The sequence below is a fragment of the Pinus tabuliformis genome, chromosome J (genome assembly GCF_031772625.1).
Source record: "Pinus tabuliformis cultivar Carrire ecotype Pingquan chromosome J, CPIR1, whole genome shotgun sequence".
Lineage (NCBI taxonomy): Eukaryota > Viridiplantae > Streptophyta > Pinopsida > Pinales > Pinaceae > Pinus > Pinus tabuliformis.
In genome coordinates this window covers 1,484,475,114-1,484,496,728 of record NC_142295.1, presented here as the reverse complement: position 1 = coordinate 1,484,496,728, position 21,615 = coordinate 1,484,475,114, and the positions used below count along the sequence as shown (strand labels likewise).

At 37.8% G+C, this 21,615-nt stretch overlaps 1 protein-coding gene across 1 annotated transcript in view; it reads right to left on the bottom strand.

Moving 5' to 3' along the window:
- Window positions 1-722: 722 nt before the first annotated feature.
- Window positions 723-21,615, bottom strand: part of LOC149232999 (uncharacterized) — a 288,896-nt gene continuing 268,003 nt past the window's right edge. Inside the window, exons 2-3 of the mRNA XM_089379621.1 lie at window positions 2,356-2,430; window positions 723-1,491 (exon numbers count right to left, since the gene is read on the bottom strand). Of these exons, the coding sequence (XP_089235747.1) occupies window positions 1,109-1,491; window positions 2,356-2,389 (417 nt within the window). The 5' untranslated portion in view covers window positions 2,390-2,430 and the 3' untranslated portion in view covers window positions 723-1,108. The remainder of the gene's footprint in view (window positions 1,492-2,355; window positions 2,431-21,615) is intronic.

Below are 21,615 nucleotides of genomic sequence, written 5' to 3'. Positions count from 1 at the left end.
ATTCAATCTTGGTTTCCATTTTGGGATTTATGCCCTCTTCGGCGTAGCTCCTCCTTCTTATCAGGCTGGCACCTTTCTCTTTTTGCCATACTTTTGGCTCATATGTGTTTCTCCCAATATGGTTTTCAATTCGGCATATATATCTCTCATTAGACTGATGTTGCAACAGCAATTTGTTTTTCTGTTATGAGGGAACAGCACACAATCAGTAACATGTCTCCACGGAGACAACTGTATTTCGATCAATTATATCATCTTAATATAATTACATCCTGCTTTTTTCTTTTGGAAAAAAAAAAAAAGAGATCTTGTGTGTTTTAATTTCAATTTTACTGATACTGAAATTAAAAACATATCAGTAAAATGGGTTCGCTTCATTCATATATATATATGTATATATATTGAAATTAAAACCATAACGACTGAATATTTACTGAACCGGTTTTTCAGAAATTAAAAACATAACGAGTGGATATATACTCAACTTGAAATTAAAACATCCTTTGGGAAAAAGACACTGAAATTAAAACAGATTGGATAAGTCCAATCAACCCGTTTCTGGAAACGAGGGAGCCAAAGGAACAATCCCTTCAACCTAGCGGATGAATATATACACGATTCCTTCGAATTTGATGATAACCACTTTCAGAAACTTTACCTACCTAACGGAACTTTACCTACTGAGATAGCAGCTACTCTATAGTGAACACCAAAAACGGTAATGTTATGGTTCCCAATTGCCCTAAACTGTGCAGACTGTGGAGAGTGGATAATGAACGCGGTCTCATTCGAGCTTCCAATTTATTTATAGATTGATTGAGAGGCGAGAATAATACATATCAGACTCCGCTAGGCCAAGCCTCTGATATTTTCATTGCACTGAGATGGGCAGCTAGAGGCTCCAACGCCTTGGACTGATTAAAAAATACGAAAGCATCGTACCTACCAGAGAGACTTGTAGGCACATAGTTCCCCCTCTCCTTTTCCGGATTATACACAACGCCTATAGCCCGGTGTCCTCTCACCTTCGCCAGCGTCTTATTCCCCTCTGCCTCCTCGCCCTCTCGAACTATAACGTAGAAATGGTTATTACCACTCGTGCCTGCCGCTATGTGAAAGATGTCCTCGTAGCTCCCTTCCCGCGCAGGCGGCACGGCAATGTTCTGGATCGAGCCACCCCATCTGTCGGAAGCGATGACGGAGCCCTGGTAGGAGCCGCAGCCGACGAGGGCACTGCGTCTTGCCCGTATTTCTGCCTAACAAGGCCGCCCAGATTGACCTCCCCGAGGTTGACCATTGTGGTTGCCCTGTAATCTCCGACATGCGTGTTGTGAGCCCACACGATCGCCTTCCCACCGGGCCATCGCTCTAGTAGAAAGGCCAGCGTGTCCATCATGTGATTTTCCCGTACGTTCCAAGAGTTCCGGTGCCCAGACAGCACCGCCCTGTAATACTCATCGGCATCGCTCACGATCTTCGCATTCTGCTGGAGGAGTAGTCTACCTGGGCGGAGGAATGGCCCGTTTTCCGGCACCGGCCGGAAAATCGTCCGGCTCCAGCTGCCGGCAATCCCTCCGCCCTCCGCCACCTTCCCCTCGCTCCGCCACCCTCCTTTGCCGCCCAGCGTTCCCTCGCGATTCTGACAGAGCCTGACAATGGATTCGGCGCAGCTGTAAATCCTGACATCCCCTGACAGATCGGGGACGAGCTCGAATGTCGGGAACAGAGAGGAATGGCTCCAATTCGAATTGAGGAGGTCCCGCGGTTGCTCCCTCACGCAATTTCCTTGCCGCTCTGTAATTGCCCTGACCTCCGCAAGTCCGCTCTGCAATTCCCCGGAGCTCTGCAACTCCTTTCTTTTCCGCTCTGTAATTGCCCCGACCTCTACAATTCCAAACCCAAGTAAGATCCGCAAACTCCATTGCGGATCTTACCTGGGTTTGGAATTGCAGAGGTCGGGGCAATTACAGAGCGGAAAAGAAAGGAGTTGCAGAGCTCCGGGGAATTGCAGAGCGGACTTGCGGAGGTCAGGGCAATTACAGAGCGGCAAGGAAATTGCGTGAGGGAGCAACCGCGGGACCTCCTCAATTCGAATTGGAGCCATTCCTCTCTGTTCCCGACATTCGAGCTCGTCCCCGATCTGTCAGGGGATGTCAGGATTTACAGCTGCGCCGAATCCATTGTCAGGCTCTGTCAGAATCGCGAGGGAAGGCTGGGCGGCGAAGGAGGGTGGCGGAGCAAGGGGAAGGTGGCGGAGGGCGGAGGGATTGCCGGCAGCCGGAGCCGGACGATTTTCCGGCCGGTGCCGGAAAACGAGCCATTCCTCCGCCCAGGTAGACTACTCCTTCTGCTGGATATCGAACACTTCCTCCTCCGTGGCGTTGTCCATTTGCTGACGGAGCAAATTTCGAAGAAATTTGATAGTGACATCTGTTGGAAAACATTAATTCCAACCACCTGCATTAATGTAGTTAGACTGTTCTAGAGAATACAACAAATATTTGAAAGTGCAGGTTTTAGAATTCATTGACAAATGGGCAAGCTTCCTGGAGAAGTCACCGCCCCATCGAACTCCAGAAAGATCTCTGCTATGTATAAATATCACTTCAATCATCGAATGAAAGCAAGTTCTAAGTTCCCAGTTTGAAGTTCTGTGTTTATGTGTTTGAGTCTCTGCTCTCTGATTTGATACCAAATCAGAGAGCAGAGACTCAAACTCAGAACTCAACAACAACTTGCCTTCATTCGCAAACAGATATTTATATAGGATAGAGAAAGTTCTGGAGATTGATTGGGGCAGTGTTTTCTTCAAGAAGCTTACCCATTGTAAACGAATTCTAGATCCTGCATTTAAAGCTTCTGTTGAATTCTAGCCTCTGTAATAATGTGGGTAGTTGGAATTAGTTCCTTCCAACAACATCACATATACATACAATTATTCTAAAGAAAACCGCAGTCAGACATAAGAAAACTAGAGACCACCAATATAAGAAAAGTCGGAAATAAAAAAACTAGAGACCACCAACATAAGAAAAGTCAGACATAAGAAAATAGAGACAACCAATATTTATGTAGCTATTTAACATCCAGTACATTGAATCCCCATCTATAGTGACCATCCACCCATCACCATTCTTCTTCCATCTATAGAGGCCATCCACCATCAGTTTATTGGTGCCATGTTATCCAAAGTCCCCATCTATGGAGGTCATCCACCCATATGGGATTCTTCAGTGTTCCCATGGTATCCAGGTTATCCACCCATCACCATCCCTCATTGTTCCCATGGTATCTAGGAGTCACCATCTATGGGGGCCATCCACCCATCACCATTCCTCATTGGTCGCATGGCATCCAGTAATGGTAAATTGAAATTGAAAGATGGCGCTGATGAATGTACAAATAAGTGGGTGATTGCATAGTTTAACTCCATAGCTATGCGACTGTCATCTATACCTTCAAGCGCTCCTTTTAACATATAAAAATGTTGAGAGATGCCCTGAGGTAATGGGATGGAGACCCACGAGCTTCATTGTTCCCATGGTATCTAGGAGTCACCACCTATGGGGGCCATCCACCCATCACCATTCCTCATTGGTCGCATGGCATCCAATAATGGTAAATTGAAATTGAAAGATGGCGCTGATGAATGTACAAATAAGTGGGTGATTGCATAGTTTAACTCCATAGCTATGCAACTGTCATCTATACCTTCGAGCGATCCTTTTAACATATAAAAATGTTAAGAGATGCCCTGATGTCATGGGATGGAGACCCACGAGGGATGTGGATGGCCTCCATAGATATGGAGACTCTCTATGGACACTGAATGTACTTTAGTGAGTATTAATAGATAAATAGCTACACAAATATATGGAGACTTACAAGGGATGTGCCTAGTGGATGGCCTCCATAGATAGAGAGACTCTATGAAGACCATGGAGTCTATGAATGTACTTAATGAGTATTAATAGATAAATAGCTACACAAATATATTAATTGACTTAGTGAGTATTAATAATGTACTTAATGAGTATTAATAGATAAATAGCTACATAAATATATTAATTGATTAATTGACTTAGTGAGTATTAATAGATAAATAACTACACAAATATATTAATGGGTTATTAAAAACAATGTCAATGTCACATTCCAAAGACCATTGACTTTGGCTATGACAACAAATTATACATACACAAATATATTATACATACACAAATATATTGATCGGTTATAAAAAACAAGATAAAAAAACAAGACCATTGATGACTTTGAGTATGACAACAAATTATACATACACAAATATATTGATTGGTTATAAAAAACAAAAACATTGACTTTGACTATGACATCAAATTATACATACACAATATATTATACATACATACACAAATATATTGATCGGTTATAAAAAACAAGATAAAAAAACAAGACCATTGATGACTTTGAGTATGACAACAAATTATACATACACAAATATATTGATTGGTTGTAAAAAACAAAAACATTGACTTTGACTATGACATCAAATTATACATACACAAATATATTGATTGGTTATCAAAAAACAATACTAATATCACATTCCAAGAACATTGACTATGACAACAAAATATACATACAGTTATTTTGAAGGAAAGAAAACCACTGGAATCAATGTAAGACATCACATCTCCCGGTCCAAGAACCTTGGCTGGAATATACATATGAGTCCAAGAACCTTGACAGCAAATATACATACGATTAGATGGAGTAGCCTATAGCTGTAAATTTTTTTAGTCGAGAGTATTGGCGATACATACATGCCATGATACAAGGAAATCAAGAAAAAAACTACGACTGTCACACATACGAATCAATATAAGACATCACATCTAAATTTTTTTAGTTGAGGATATTGGTGATACGTACCTGCCATGATACAAGGAAATCAAGAAAAAAACTACAATGGTAACACATATGAATCAATGTAAGACATCACAACTCCCCGTCCAAGAAGACGGCTCTTATTTCCACCACAAATTCATATTTAAAGCGCCCTGATATGCGGGGGCGATAGCGAAATATAACGCACACCGTCATGACTGGAGGAAAAAAAAAAACGGCGCGCCTTATATTTCGCTATCGTCCCCACATGTCAAGGTGCATTAAATAGGGATTTGTGGTGGAAATAAGAATCGCCGACGAAGAACCTCGGCAACAAATATACATACAATTGGAGTAGTCTATAGCTGTAAATTTTTTGAGTTGTAATACCCTCATGCCATCTCATGTATTAGAGAGTACAACTTTTGTACAACTTTTGTACAACTTCCCTATGTTTTGGCCCCTGAACTTTCCTTTTTTGAGTTAAGTTGAGGGTATCGGTGATACCCTAATGCCATGACATGTATTAGAAAGTACAACTTTTTCTCAACTTCCCTATGTTTTGGCCCCTGAACTTTCCTAGAGTAGTTGATAATTTATCCCCTGAACTTTCCTATATTCTCGGAACTTTCCTAGAGTAGTTGATAATTTGTTGATCACAGACTCCACCACCATCCTGACCATTTTCCCTGTCCACCGCCATCTTGACGATGGCTTGAAAGCATGGATCCGTGACCGAATTTGAAACTTATAAAGTACTCAAATTCGTAGGTATAGGCTACTCCAATTGTATGTCTCCAATTGGATGCCTATGGTATAAGCTACTCCAATTGTATGTATAGCATGTCTATGGCATAGGCTACTCCAATTGTATGTATAGACTATACCTTCATTTTGAATTTTTCGATTCGTGTCACGCTAGCGGTATGTTGAAAATTCAAATTTAAATTTCAAAATTTGAAATTTAAATTTAATTTAGTAATCCATGTTTTAATTAATTTACGCCAGTGATACGTTGAAAATTCAAATTCAAATTTAAATTTGAAATTTTTAATTTTGAAATTTTTAATTTGTGTTTTTATTGTGTAGTGGACAAGACAACATAGTCCGGGGGTGTTTTAATTAATTTACGCTAGTGGTATGTTGAAAATCTATGTTGAATTTCAAAATTTGAATTTGTGTTTTAATTGTGTGGTGGACACCCGGGGTGTTTTAATTAATTTACGTGTTTTAATTAATTTAAGCTAGCGGTATGTTGAAAATCCCAATTCCAATACCAATTCCCATGTCCAAACCCCGTTCCCGACCCGAATTCCGATATTTATTCAAATTCCAAAATTCTGAATTGCAAACTCCACCCCAACCCCAAATCCAAATTTGGATATTTATTCAATTTCCAAAATTCCGAAATCCAAATCCCAAAATTCCGATATTTATTCAAATTCCAAAATTCCGAAATCCAAATCCAACTCCAAATTCCCAACCGCAACCCCAAATTTAGATATTTAAGTTCCAACCCCAACTCCAAATTTAGATATTTAAGTTCCGAAATCCAAATCCAACTCCAAATTCCCAACCCCCACTCCAAATTTAGATACTTATTCAAATTCCAAAATTCCGAAATCCAAATTCCAAAATTTGATTACGAATAATTAATTTAGATACTTATTCAAATTCCAAAATTCCGAAATCCAAATTCCAAAGTTCTCCCAAATTCCAAAATTTGATTACGAATAATTAATTTAAGCGATTTGAAAATCCAAATTCAAATCCAAATCCCCAATCCAAAGTCCCAAATCCCAAAAATTTATTCAAATTCCAAAATTCGGAAATCCAAATCCCAAATTTCCGATATTTATTTAAATTCCAAAATTCCGAAATCCAAATCCAAATTCCCAAAGCCAAATTCCAAAATCCCAAATTCGATTTCAAACCCCAAATAATTAATTTACGCTAGCGGTAAGTTGAAAAATTAAATTCAAATTCAAATTCCAAAATCCCAAATTTCAAAGTTTGATTTCAAACTCCAAATAATTATTTTTTTGTGAGAGGGGGCTAGTCCCCTGAAGAAGGTGTTATATTAAGCCCATTCTTCAATATTTACATATATACATCAATTACATATCACCGATATATAACTACACGATGATAGTTGCGCAGCGCCAAAATGGTGAGAATCAATCAAGAACGCGGTGCGAGAACGCCAACAACCCCCACCACATAAACTGTGCACTCGGGTGCACCACCAAATAATTAATTTACGACAGCGGTATGTTGAAAATTCAAATTCAAATTCAAATTTGAATTCAAACACCAAATAATTAATTTATGCTAGCGGTATGTTGAAAATTTATTCAAATTCCGGAATTATGGTACATTGAAAATTCAAATTCAAATCCAAATTCCAAAATCTCAAATTTCAAAATCTACGCTAGTGGTATGTTGAAAAATTATTTGCGCCTGAGTGCACAAATCACATGGTGGGGTAGTCGGCTTTCACGCACCCCGCCCGTAATCGAATCTCTTTATTGTGGCGCTATGCGACAGCTTATATATATTATCGTGCAGATATATATCAGTATAGGTGATTGATGTGACTAATGACGTTGTAAATAATGTACAAATTGGCCTAATATAAAGCTTCTTCAGGGGAGAGAACTATCGGTATGTGTGATTAATGTGACTGATGACTTTGCAAATAATGTACAAATGGACCTAATATAAAGCTTCTTCAGAGAACTAGCCCCCTTTAATGTTGAAAATTTATTAAAATTCCCTTTTAATGTTGAAAATTTATTAAAATTCTGGAATTACGTTACATTGAAAATTCAAATTCAAAATTTGATTTTAAACCCCAAATAATTCAAATCCAAATTCCAAAATCTCAAATTTCAAAATTTGTACAAATTGGCCTAATATAAAGCTTCTTCAGGGGAGAGGACTATCGGTATGTGTGAAATAATGTACAAATGGACCTAATATAAAGCTTCTTCAGAGAACTAGCCCCCTTTAATGTTGAAAATTTATTAAAATTCCCCTTTAATGTTGAAAATTTATTAGAATTCTGGAATTACGTTACATTGAAAATTCAAATTCAAAATTTGATTTTAAACCCCAAATAATTCAAATCCAAATTCCAAAATCTCAAATTTCAAAATTTGATTTCAAACCACAAATAATTCAAATCCAAATTCCAAAATCTCAAATTTTGAAATTTGATTTCAAACTCCAAATAATTAAAAATTCAAATTCAAATTTCAAACTCCAAATAATTAAAAATTCAAATTCAATTCAAAATTTATTCAAATTCGGGAATTACGTTATGTTCAAAATTCAAATTCAAATCCAAATTTTGGAACTCCAAATAATTAAAAATTCAAATTCAATTCAAAATTTATTCAAATTCGGGAATTACGCTATGTTCAAAATTCAAATTCAAATCCAAATTCCAAAATTTCAAATTTCGGAATTTGATTTCAAACCCCAAATAATTAATTTACGACCGTATGTTGAAAATTCAAATTCAAATTTGATTTTAAACCCCAATCTCAAATTTTGAAATTTGATTTCAAACTCCAAATAATTCAAAATTCAAATTCAATTCAAAATTTATTCAAATTCGGGAATTACGTTATGTTCAAAATTCAAATTCAAATCCAAATTTTGGAACTCCAAATAATTAAAAATTCAAATTCAATTCAAAATTTATTCAAATTCGGGAATTACGCTATGTTCAAAATTCAAATTCAAATCCAAATTCCAAAATTTCAAATTTCGGAATTTGATTTCAAACCCCAAATAATTAATTTACGACCGTAGGTTGAAAATTCAAATTCAAATTTGATTTTAAACCCCAATATATATAGCGGTAAATTTGAAACCCCAATATATGTAGCGGTATGTTGAAAATTCAAATTCAAATTTGATTTTAAACCCCAATATATATAGCGGTATGTTGAAAATTCAAATTCGAATTTGATTTCAAACCCCAATATATATAGCGATATGTTGAAAATTCAATATCAAATTTGATTTCAAATTCCAAATAATATAGCGGTATGTTGAAAATTCAAATTCAAATTTGATTTCAAACCTCAAATATGCGGTATGTTGAAAATTCAAATTCAAATTTGATTTGAAACCTCAAATATTTCAAATTTGATTTGAAACCCCAAATATTTAATTTAAACTTTTTGATTTCAAACCCCAAATAATTAATTCACGATAGCGATATGTTGAAAATTCAAATTCAAATTTGATTTCAAATCCCAAATATTTAATTTAAATTTTTTTGATTTCAAACCCCAAATAATTTATTTACGATAGCGGTATGTTGAAAATTCAAATTCAAATTTGATTTCAAACCCCAAATATTTAATTTACGCTAACGGTATGTTGAAAATTCAAATTCAATTCAAAATTTATTGAAATTCTGGAATTCCGGAATTTGATGATTTCAAACCCCAAACTAGCGGCATGTTCATGTTGAAAATTCAAATAATAATTAATTTACGCTACCGGCATGTTCATGTTGAAAATTCAAATAATAATTAATTTACGCTAAGTTGAAAATTCAAATTCAATTCAAAATTTCAAATTCAATTCAAAATTTATTCAAATTCTGGAATTCCGGAATTTGATGATTTCAAATCCCAAACTAAATGAAAGGGAGGGGCTAGTTCCCAATCTAAGGGAGGGGCTAGCCCCCAATCAGAAGCATTATAGGCCCTCTTATTCTTATTACAATATATGCATATCATATCATATGCATATCAGCCAAGCTGATAGCTATGACATCAAAGTCATCATATAACCAAGCTGTCAACATCCACATTCGCAGAATACGCTGCTGCGCAGCTACACCTTAGGGGTCGAACGTGGGCGGGGTGGGAAGTAACCGACTTCCCCGACCACTGTATCAAACCCCAAACTAGCGGCATGTTCAAATTCAAATCCAAATTTCAAAATTTGATTTCAAACCCCAAAATAATTAATTTACGCTAGCGGTATGTTGAAAATTCGGTATGTTGAAAATTCAAATAATAATTAATTTAGGCTAGCTGTATGTTGAAAATTCAAATTCGAAATTCCAAAATTCAATTCAAAAATTCAAATTCGAAATTCCTAAAATTCAATTCAAAAATTCAAATTCAAATTCAAATGTGAAATTCGAAAATTAAATTCACAATTTATTCAAATTCGAAATTCCAAAATTCAATTCAAAAATTCAAATTCAAATGTGAAATTCGAAAATTCAATTCACAATTTATTCAAATTCGGAAATTCAAATTCGGAAAAATTCAATTCACAATTTATTCAAATTCGGAAATTCAAATTCGGAAAAATTCAATTCACAATTTATTCAAATTCGGAAATTCAAATTCGGGAAATTCAAATTCGGGAATCTATTCAAATTCCGGAATTCCGAAATCCAAAATTCGAAAATCCAAAATTAAAAAAAATGATTTTTAAACCCCAAATAATTAATTTTTTAAAAGGCAAAACAATAACTATATTCAGGTCTGTAATAATCCACTCGAGCAGTGCAAACCATAAGCTTATATACATATAAACAGCTGTAACCACAGTAACGACTCCATTGATTAGAAGTTATCATACAAGCCATGGAAATAGCAAATCCCTGAAATTTGCGGTTCATAGCTGGAACTATAACAATTACAAGCTCAAAGGTCACCAAGGAAACCCTTCATCTTACAGATTCCATCTTTGGGGAAATCGAAATGTCTTTTTCCCTTCTTCAAATGCTGCTGCTTTTTTGGATTCCATCTTTGGGGAAATCGAAATGTCTTTTTCCCTTCTTCAAATGCTGCTGCTTTTTTGGATATCTGATCAGCATATGTATCTCTGATATTTATATATCCTTAATATAAATCATACAGCTTTTTCTGTCTGAAAAAAAGGTCACAAGGAAACCCCGTGGTGGTCTTAAGTTGAAGTCCACGAGGACTTGTTATAACCCTAGCTAGCATAAATTCAGCAAATTAATGCTGTAAAAATAAAGGAAATGGCAACAAATGTAGATAATTTCATTCTCAGAAAAAGAAAACGAACTGAAACCCTATGAAACCCTCGAGATGCTCTATGATATTCTGTTTCCACCAAAAAACTCGTGTGGGATGGCTTGCTTACCAGTGATTACAGTGCTAATCATGAACAGATGGTTGTTATGGCAACCTTCAGCACCCCACACCATCGCTCATAACCTGGTGGAGAGGGTGCCCAGGAATTCTCAGCCCGTACTACAAGGTTGGTGCCCAGGAGTTCTCAGTCCGTACTACAAAACCTTGTAGGGAGCCTCCGTCTTCCTTGGGCATCGCCACTACAGAGGATCAGAACTGTGATAGTAGGGTTCGAAGGGCAGTCTTTGCACCGCCCTTCGAACCCTACTACCACCGTTCTCATCCTCTATAATGGCGATGCCCAGGAGGCTTCCTACAAAGTTTTGGGGTATGGGCTGAGAACTCCTGGGCACCATCTGCCCCAGACACCAGGTTATGAGCCATGGTGTGGCTCACATAAAGTGATAGCAACCATCTGTTCATGATTAATCACTGGTAAGCAATCACTGGTAAGCAAGCACTGGTAAGCAAGCCATCCTACAGGAGATGGTGCCCCATCCTACACTGGTAAGCAAGCCATCCTACAGGAGATGGTGCCCCAGACACCAGGCTATGAGCCATGGTGTGGCTCACATAAAGTGATAGCAACCATCTGTTCATGATTAATCACTGGTAAGCAAGCACTGGTAAGCAAGCCAGCCATCCTACACTGGTAAGCAAGCCATCCTACAGGAGTTTTTTTTGGTGGAAAAAAAAAATATTGAAGGTTCTCAGTTCGTTTTCTTTTTTCTTTTTCTGAGAATGATTCTGAGAATGAAATTATCTCTCAACAGTTGAGCCAGTTGTCGGTAAGGTAAGTTACGAACCCTCGTATAAATAGGATTGGATGGATAATATATATACACTATAATTCTATCTATTCTTTATTTGGATAATCCCGAGGAAAGATGGCTCACCCGAAGACTATTTACCCAGCCACCCCAATACCCAGTGAGGAAAGATGGCAATAAAATGGTCAATGAAATATATTGATCCTGGGCTCAAATCCATCCCAGATCGAGTGATGACCGGATATAGTTTTGAAACCCTGATAGTGAGTGATTCTGGCCTAATGAATGACATGAAATTCATATACGCATGCATGCCTATATTTTTCTGAGAATGAAATTATCTACAGTTGTTTTGTTTTCTTTTTCTGAGAATGAAATTATCTACAGTTGTTTTGTTTTCTTTTTCTGAGAATGAAATTATCTACCGTTCGTTTTCTTTTTCTGAGAATGAAATTATCTACAGTTGTTTCGTTTTCTTTTTCTGAGAATGAAATTATCTACCGTTCGTTTTCTTTTTCTGAGAATGAAATTATCTACCGTTCGTTTTCTTTTTCATTCTCTCTTTTTCTGAGAATGAAATTATCTACAGTTGTTTCGTTTTCTTTTTCTGAGAATGAAATTATCTACCGTTCGTTTTCTTTTTCTGAGAATGAAATTATCTACCGTTCGTTTTCTTTTTCTGAGAATGAAATTATCTACCGTTGTTGCCATTATCTACAGTTGTTGCCATTTCGTTTATTTTGAAATTCCAAAATTCAATTCAAAAATTTGTTGCCATTTCGTTTATTTTGAAATTCCAAAATTCAATTCAAAAATTTATTCAAATGCCAATTCCAAAATTTTAAAATCCAAATCCGAATTCCAAAATCCCAAAGTTTAAATTTGAAATTTAAATTTCACTGGAATCCCAAGATCCAAAATTTTAAAATCCAAATCCGAATTCCAAAATTCGGAAATCCAAATCCGAATTCCAAAATCCCAAAGTTTAAATTTGAAATTTAAATGTCACTGGAATCCCAAGATTCAAATTTAATAAATTTGAAAATGAAATTTAAATTTCAAAATTTGAATTGAGTGACTGATCCATGTTTTAATTGTTTCCCAAATTTCAAAATGAAATTTAAATTTCAAAATTTGAATTTAGTGACTGATCTATGTTTTAATTTTGTGGTGGACAAGACAACATGTCCGGGCAAGACTCTGGTGGCGGAGTCTCCTAGTTCTCTTAGTTGATGGCAATGAAGGTAGACTGAATTGGGGCCTGTTCGGGCAGTCATCGGAAGGTTGAGCGAAGTTGTAGGTTCTCTCTGTATCACTATCCATACGTAGGTCTCGCAACTCCAAAAATTCGCAGGTATAGACTACTGTTAGAAATAAGAATCGACATAAAAATTAGAAAACAGCTATTAAGACATAAGAATCGATGCCGGTACCTTGAGAGAGGAGGACTTGCAACCCTCGGGGACCTCGAGAAGACTGATCATGTACTCCTCCTCGTTCCGGTGGGAGGGATCAAAGCAGGCATAATGCCTCCGCGCGCGCTCACCTAATTCTTTGTCCACCTTATCGAGCTCCTTGATTACGACCTGGATGGAGTCGAAGAGAGAATAGACATCCAGCCCGAAGAACTGTACCCGCCTCCGACTTTCGCTGTCGACAATATTTTTCCAAGTGATAAAATTCAAAATTTAAATCTAGATCCCCTACATCCATCGGAAAACTAAAATCAATTCTCTTTCAAAATGTATGCTATATTTACGATTTGAAATCTAAGGCAAAGGGAAAGGCAAAGTTGAAAGACTAATGAAACATTATTTAAAATTAGCCTCACTTGTTCTGTTGACATACTTTCTGCAACAATGATGAACAATATCTTCTTTAATTTTTTATATATACTAGCATTCTTTTCTTCATCTTTTTCATGGTACGATATAAGAATCGACATGTAAGTACCATTTTCATAACTTTGCCTCATGGGAACCTTTTTGGTGGAAGTTTTTTTTATTGTATTAGTAATTAGGAAAATTGTAAATCTAAATTACTTTTCATAGTCTTGAATTTTCTTTTTAAAAATTAAAGTTAAATAATAAAACATTACAAAGTTTATTAAATTTTATATTATTTAAATTAATAAAAAATATTCAATATAAATCTTTTGTATTTGGAAATATAGAATTGCATTTCTTATTTTTTGAAACTATTTTTAATTTTACAAATCTTAAGATCAAAATGATTACTCTAATGGAAAAATGAAATATTTACAATTAAAAAATAAAAAAAATAAAAATTTAGCTTTAAAAATAATAGTTAAAATTATTATTTAATTGTGCATAATACTTAAATGTTTAATTTTTTTTGTAAGTCAATATTCTATTAATGTTGGAAAAAGGAGGACATAGAGCCTGTCCCAAAATAGGTGGTCTTACCTCGATTGGGTTTGTTGACCAAAAAATTTACTATATGACAAAAATACAAAAAAGTAGCTAAGGACATCGTCCATAAATGGTTGGGCCAGAGGCACCAAAACAAAGCTAAAACATAAAAAACACCAGAAATCATACTAGTTGTTTGATGTCATGAATGCAAGGTTGTCCGTGGCCATTCCAGGATGCGAAGGAGGGCGGAAGTCACACTGAACGTGTCTTTTGTAGTGCGACATCCATGTCTCCAGCTTTTCTATTTTCTTCGTGAGTTGGTTTTTCCCCCACCAAGCCACAACCAGTCTTTCCCAAAATTGACTTTGAAAGTAATGCAGGTGCTCCAAAGAGGCCATCTGCACTGCATGCTCCTTCCGTCGAACTCATTCTGCAGCATCCACCCTGTCCATCAAACTGGCAATAAGAGCGCGACAAATCTCTAGGCAACAGAGTTGGAGAACCAAGCTATCATGCCCCTATCTTGGTGGTGGTCTTTCAACTACACATAGGCAGGTGCAGCATCGCTACCCAATTTCTTTTCACCAATACTAATGAATAAGGACTATGCCTAACATTCAACACTTAGTTATTTTTTTACAATTCTACTAAGCATTCATCATTTTACAACGGAAATAACATTTATCATCATTATCATATAAATATGCACAACAAATAACTTTCTTTTAATGGGAAGGGCAACTCCTCAATTTAGAGTATGCCCAATAATAATAATACAATCATTTACAAGTATTTTTACACATACAACCTTTGCCAAGAAACCCCAAGATCACTTTCACGAACTACCAAAATTAGCAAATCGACTTTCTCGTTTAAGGTAGCCCACCTTAGGTCACCCTTCTATTCAACAGCACCCTCGTTCGTTCAGTCGTGCAACTTGTTCAGGGATGCCCACCCTGGGTCACCCTTTCATTCAGCAGTGCCCTCACTCGTTCAGCGTGTTCGGGCAGAGGCGCCCTCTTGCAAGTCGCCCACCGCAGCTCGTCATTGGGCAAGGGCGCCAACCCATGTCAACCTCCAGCTCATCGTGCCAACTGTGTCACCATTCACCTACAACTCGCCCGGGTAGAGGTGCCCTCGATGTCGTGTTTCCCTCTACAACTCGCCGGGCAGATGCGCCCCACTACCAGTCCTCCGCACTGCAGCTCACTTGTTCAGGCAGGAGTGCCCACCGTAACTCGTCCACAGGCAGGGTTGCTCCACTTGTAGCTTGCTGCCCAAAATGCACCCAAAACCTACAGCTCACCTTTGCCTTAGCTCGGTATTGCAACCCTCGATCCGCCTGCACCTCACCCCACTTCGTTCGCTCTTCTACTTATCTCGTCCACCACTTATGCTTGAACTTGATTTTGGATCAATTGTTTGATGTCCTTCCTCCATCAAGTCACCCTCTAAATATATGTTACCTCTAAGAGTCATGGTGGGTCAGCCTGCCCAGGCTGACCATACAAGTCTTCTAATAAAATGCCAAAAGATGTTTTTGTTCACCCAACTCGTCGCTCCGCACGTTGGCCCACGGACTCTCCGGTTTTTCGACACCCCTATAAACTCGTCACATGTGCTCTCCTCTACTTAGCGTATTTTCCTTTTCAGTTTTTTGACCCTCCTAGTGGCTAGTCACAACTCGTCGTCGCACACCTGTCGGGGTGCGTTTAACCGAACACACCTGCTCATCGTCGCAACTCGGCTCGTCACCTTTAATCGAAGTTTGCCACCCCTCTGTCGCTCGTCACACATGATCAGTTCGTGGGCATGACATAATCCCCCACTTCAAATTGTTTTCTTCCTCGACAACACCATCACACATCGTCACAAAGTTTTTCCATCTCTAACATCTGCAAAATGTCCATGCTGCCCATCTCTGCTCCAATATCGCATAAAACAGCAAGGTTCATAACTCCATGAACATGAAGTCTCCTCAATCCATGGTCATCAACCACATCTGTCATAATATCCACATGCTACCCCACCGTGGAAGGTTGGTCCCTCCAACTCAAGCTACATGCTCTCACTGCAACATATATCATGTCGACCCCAACATGTATCGTCCTCATGTGAACTGCTGCCACGATATTCCAACTCAACTCAAACACATCTCGATACACTTCCGGACCCCATGATTCAAACTAGTCAGGTGATCAGTCCAACTGTCACGCTCAAATAATGACAATGAACCTCCTCATGCCACCATCATTCGTTTCTCTCAACATTCTGTCACAACATCAACTCGATCAAGAATCCATCCCATCTCCATCAAAATGTAAGTAAGTCATGCCCAGGTCCATGAAGTAATCTCCATCTCATTCTTAACATGTTTTCCATGATATTGGTGTCAATGTTATGCATGTCAATCAATCGCATCTATCCAAACATCACCATCTGTATGTGTGAGGTCCATCTACTCAAAATGAAGAGATCCTCTCATCAAACCGACTCTCGATGTGCCACATCTAGGTCCATGAAGCAACCTCCATCACATCTGTAATATGCCATCCCTCAAGTCTGTAAAAGGGACAAGTATACACCTGTCTCATCATCCATGTGTTTCCAGTGGTCGTAAACCAATCAGCCATCATGTATCAAAAGTGGTCAAGTCTCGACTCAACCCATGCCCAAGTGTTGCCACCAAGGCATCAACATTGTTGCAACCCCATCAACTCCAAAGTGTCTTGTCTCAATCATGCCCATCAAGTCACTCTCCCGAACACACCCATATATTTTCTCAAAAGTATGCATCCCATACCGCATCAAAATCAGGTACACCACTGACCTCAGCTCCTCAATGTTGGAGAAAATGTAACTAGGATCAGTCTTCATAAATGTAATTTTGATATTTGTACTAATTCAAGAAAAGAAAATTTATTTATGATATTATTTGTCAATGAGTTTCTTGCTCATTGAAAATAGGACAAGCACATTTTGAAGTGCTTCTAGAGAGCCAAATTCAAAATGTAATTATGATAAGACCCTTTGAGGGCATGCCACATCATTTATGACATCATACAAGGTCAAAGGAACACCTCCAAGTATGGTCAAACCCTCTCCTAGCACCAACAAAGTCTACAAGCAACAAAACAATGAATAAAAGTCAAATTATAGTACAAACTACAAGTCGACCTAAATGACAGTAATGTCAGCTAGAAATGGAGGGAAAAAACTCTATTTATAGAGGTTTTCCACTCCTCAAAAGGACATCAATCTATCTCTGAAATATGCATACATGAGAAGGGTAAAAAGGACAAAGATAAGGGAAGAAAAAGGTAACAAGGGCAGCGACGATAAGGAGGAAAAACAACGAAGTGAGGGAAGCCATTTCTGAAGCAGTATCAGTCACACGTGTGAGGTCAAAGAAGGCTTGACTACATCCATAATAGATAAAATGAACAAGTCAACATATATCATTGTTTTGGGTGTAAACAAGGTCTACTAGGCCTCTCTCTACAAGCGAAGAAGAATCCCTCATATACGAAGGAGGAAGGACCAAGATCGAAGAAGATAGAACTGTTTCTAGGGCTAGAAATAGTCACATGTGCGAGGTGCAGGAACGATTTGACATTAGTTTAAGGAAGCAACATGAATAGCCTCATTCATATGTATACTTAGGCCTACAAGGTATCCAAAGGAAAGTAAAGAAGCCTCTATCTATAATGAAGTAAAGAAGCCCTAATATTCTAGGGTTTCCTAACCTAGAAGACAAAGTATCGGAAGATGTGCTAGAAGTGGTAGTGCAGAAAGAGGAAGGATTTGACTTATGCTTGGAGGATATCCTAGTCAAGGGTCTAGGGTTGGGAAGTTGTTCAAATAAGAAACTTCAATAAGAGAAATCTTACAAAGGGTTTTCCTCTCAAGAGTGGAGAGGGTTTGTCCCTGGTAGAGAGTCAAATTATATGTTCTTGTTATTTTGTTTTGGTAGAAGTTTGATGAAACACACACATTAATAAGAAGAAGAAGATAAATTGTAAAAGTACATCACATATTGTTATCAAGTCTCGGAGAATCATCACAAAACTACTTTGCCCTAGATTCTCTAACATATTTCAGATTAAGGCGACACATCAAGGAAAGGGCAACTCAAGAACACTCATCAAGGAGAAACATTTACAAAGTTGAAGCATCAATCCTAGAAGTCTCAATCACTTCAAGGACAAGAAGGGTATACAATCCATCATTCACCAAGGAGGTCTACAAGCCTAGAAGAAGAGCCTTACATAAAGGAACCTACATAGAAGAGTAGATTGGAGCAGGACCTACATCAAGCTACAAGTTATCAAGAAAATTTCATCATCAAGCAAGAAGGCAACTTGAAGAGAATCAAGATCCATGGAAGACAAGCCACCAAGCCTTCAAGGAGGAAGAAATTCTATTACATCTCAAAATCTATCAAGTAAGTACATGTCCCCTTCTGAATATACATCAATGTCTTTTTGCAAGGAAAGCAATAAATTGGTAGGGACCAATAACTTTCTTGCACGGAAGAAGAGGACTGATCTACTACTCAAGGAGAATGAACTCCTAGAGAATGTCAAAGGGAATATCACTATCCCTGCTAAGGAGTAGACTCAAGTCTTAGCCAAGTAAAATAAGGATGAGATAAGAGCTCAAAAGATTCTGATAAAATCAATCAAAGACTCTCTCCTTCCCTATGTCTCCAAGTTTCAGACATCAAAATAAATTTATGATAAGCTAGTAGAGCTATTCTCGATATCCACAACCAGAGAAGTAATATCCTTAAGGAATGAATTATATAAGATGAAGATAACAAAGGAAGGAATAACTCCCTACTTCATGAAAATATTTGAAATGAGAGATTAACTTCAAGAGCTTGGGGAAGTCATGTTTGACAGAGAGATAACAACTATTGTACTCAATGCTCTACCTAAGGAGTGGGGAAACTTCACATCTAGCATCTATGCCAAGAAGGAAGCAACCACTCTAAGCGAAATGTGGTCTCTATGTAGAACAAAGGAAACCAGACTTAAGGAAAAAGAAGGTGTGGGATCAAAGGAGCAGCAGTTGCTACCATGGCCAAAAGAAATGGTAAATTTGGCAAGTTTGGTCCACGAAGAACAAACAATGAAGACATGTACAAGATCCAATGTTTTGGATGCCAAGAATATGGACACTAGAAAAGGAATTTCCCTAAGCTTAAGAAGGAGAACAACAAAAAAAAGGAAGAGGGAAGAAGCTCACTTCACTCAAGAGATGAAAGAAGCAAAAGAAGGAAGATCCTCCATATCTCTACTATGACTAGGTCAAAACTCTTTACTTCCAGACTTGTTTCAAAGTTTTGAGTAGAATAGGAGCATGTAGGAATAAATTAAATTACATGGCTAGAATCACCCTCTAGAATCTACGAGCATGATGTACATAGATTTTTGGACACTCATGTAGATGTAGCATTTATGATTAGAACAAAGATGCATAAATAGAAATATCTTATAGAATATAGGAGCATGACAGATATAGCTCAAGATATTCACCTAGAAGAAGCATACCTAGTATAGGACCTCATTCATGATAAAAGAAAAATTTATCATGACAAGAATCTTAGAATACCTACATCATCAAAAGAAAGGAAACATTTGCAAGACGAGGATCTTTAAGATCCTATGATAGAATCTTCAAAAGAAGGTTCATGGACCAAGGCAGATGTCTCATCGGGAATCCCATTCATGGGTTTCAAGAAAAGGATGATATGAAGGAGAGCTAAGATGAAGCAACAAGGGCCACACCAAAGGATGACCAAAGGAGAATCAAGATGAGGTATGTATGCATCAAAGTTTAAGTCATGTTATCATTTGTATATTATTGAATCATGGGTATAGTTCTACAACATGATCAACCATGAAAGAATCTCTTTCACCAAGAACATGCTCTAAGGCATGTACCACAATGCTATGAAGGTCAACAAAAGAATATTCTCACATAAGGAGCATACAATTGCTGACTAAGAAGCAAGAAGAAATGTTGACAAGTCCAGTAAGAAAGCAATGAAGGAATTCTCTCACAATAAGAATTAGATGGTTGGCCTATCTATCTGAGGAGAAGTAAATGAAGAAAGAGATCAAGAATGTGAAGAACACCATGATCACCAAGGATCTCTATCTGAAAAAATGCGTTGATAAGACATCTCCTGAAAGAAAGGCAGGACAAATCTGATAAAAGAAGAAATGACCCTTGACACCTTTGAAGGCCTTGGAGATACAAAAGGTGCAGATAACTCATTCTACTCTATAGAGATGTCGTGATGAAGAAGCCATCCAACAAAATAAAAAGCAATGTTGAAGCAATATCAGAATGAAGTCATAATGGGCTACTAGGTCAAAGCATGTAACCTAGCAAGTACTATGAAGCATCCATGAGGAGAGCATTCTGAAGCATGGACAAGATGAAAAAGGAGTAGCCAAGATGACAAACATGATCACTTTCCACGAAGCAATGACATGAAAAACCAAGAAGGAAAGTGAGTGATGAATGGTTCCCCACCAAGAAGAAGTTTGATCGAAGACTTCATGACATCATGAAAGGAAAAATATCAAGAAACTGAAGGACCCATGAAGAAGAATCTACTAATGAAGGAAAGAGTCGCTAGTTAAGAAGGATCACTGATAGATCCCTGATCAAGAGGGATTTTTTGGATCACCCCTGATTACAAAGGAGTGACAATTGTGTTTTCCATTTCATGGGGCATGCACTATACCAGGACTAACAACCGTAAGTCTAGATGAAGGCCATGAATGGAAGTGTAGACACAAGATAGACACAACATTCTTGTCTTCATTTGGGAAGAAAGAATGGGAGGGTTAGGTAATCATCTGGCATCCGATACTCTTTGAGGATGTGTAGGGCATCCAAGACAAGAGTAGGCAAGAGGACATATATTCTTTGAGGGTTGGGAACCCAAGATAAGAATAGTCCTTGAAGGTCATACTCAAGAACACCCGGGTGAGTATGTACCTTGAGAGACAATGATGAAGGTGTATATAAATCATTGGTCTCACTAGCATTGTAGCTCATGGTCTCGTAAAGTGATGGAGTTTTTAGTCAAGCCCTTGCACTATGACAATGCTGATGAATATGATGTTATAACAGATGGATTGCTAATCCAGTTTCTCTTTTGCGAATTCTTCAGGATTGAAAATTTCCAAACACCTTGTAATATTGTATGAATACCTCCCTAGATAAGAGGTAGTTTTATGTTGGGTTGCGTTATATTTTTTCCACGACTAGCCCACATAGTTAACTGGGGGGTTAGAGGGGGAGAGGGGTGGGGGTGGCAGCCCCCCCTTCGTTGTGCCGATTGCTTAGTGTGGGGGGGGAGGGTCACAGGGGGTTTGAGTGGTGCAGGTAACCCCACTCTATGGGGTTCAAGGCAACGCCTCAGAAAAGTTTGGTTTTGGA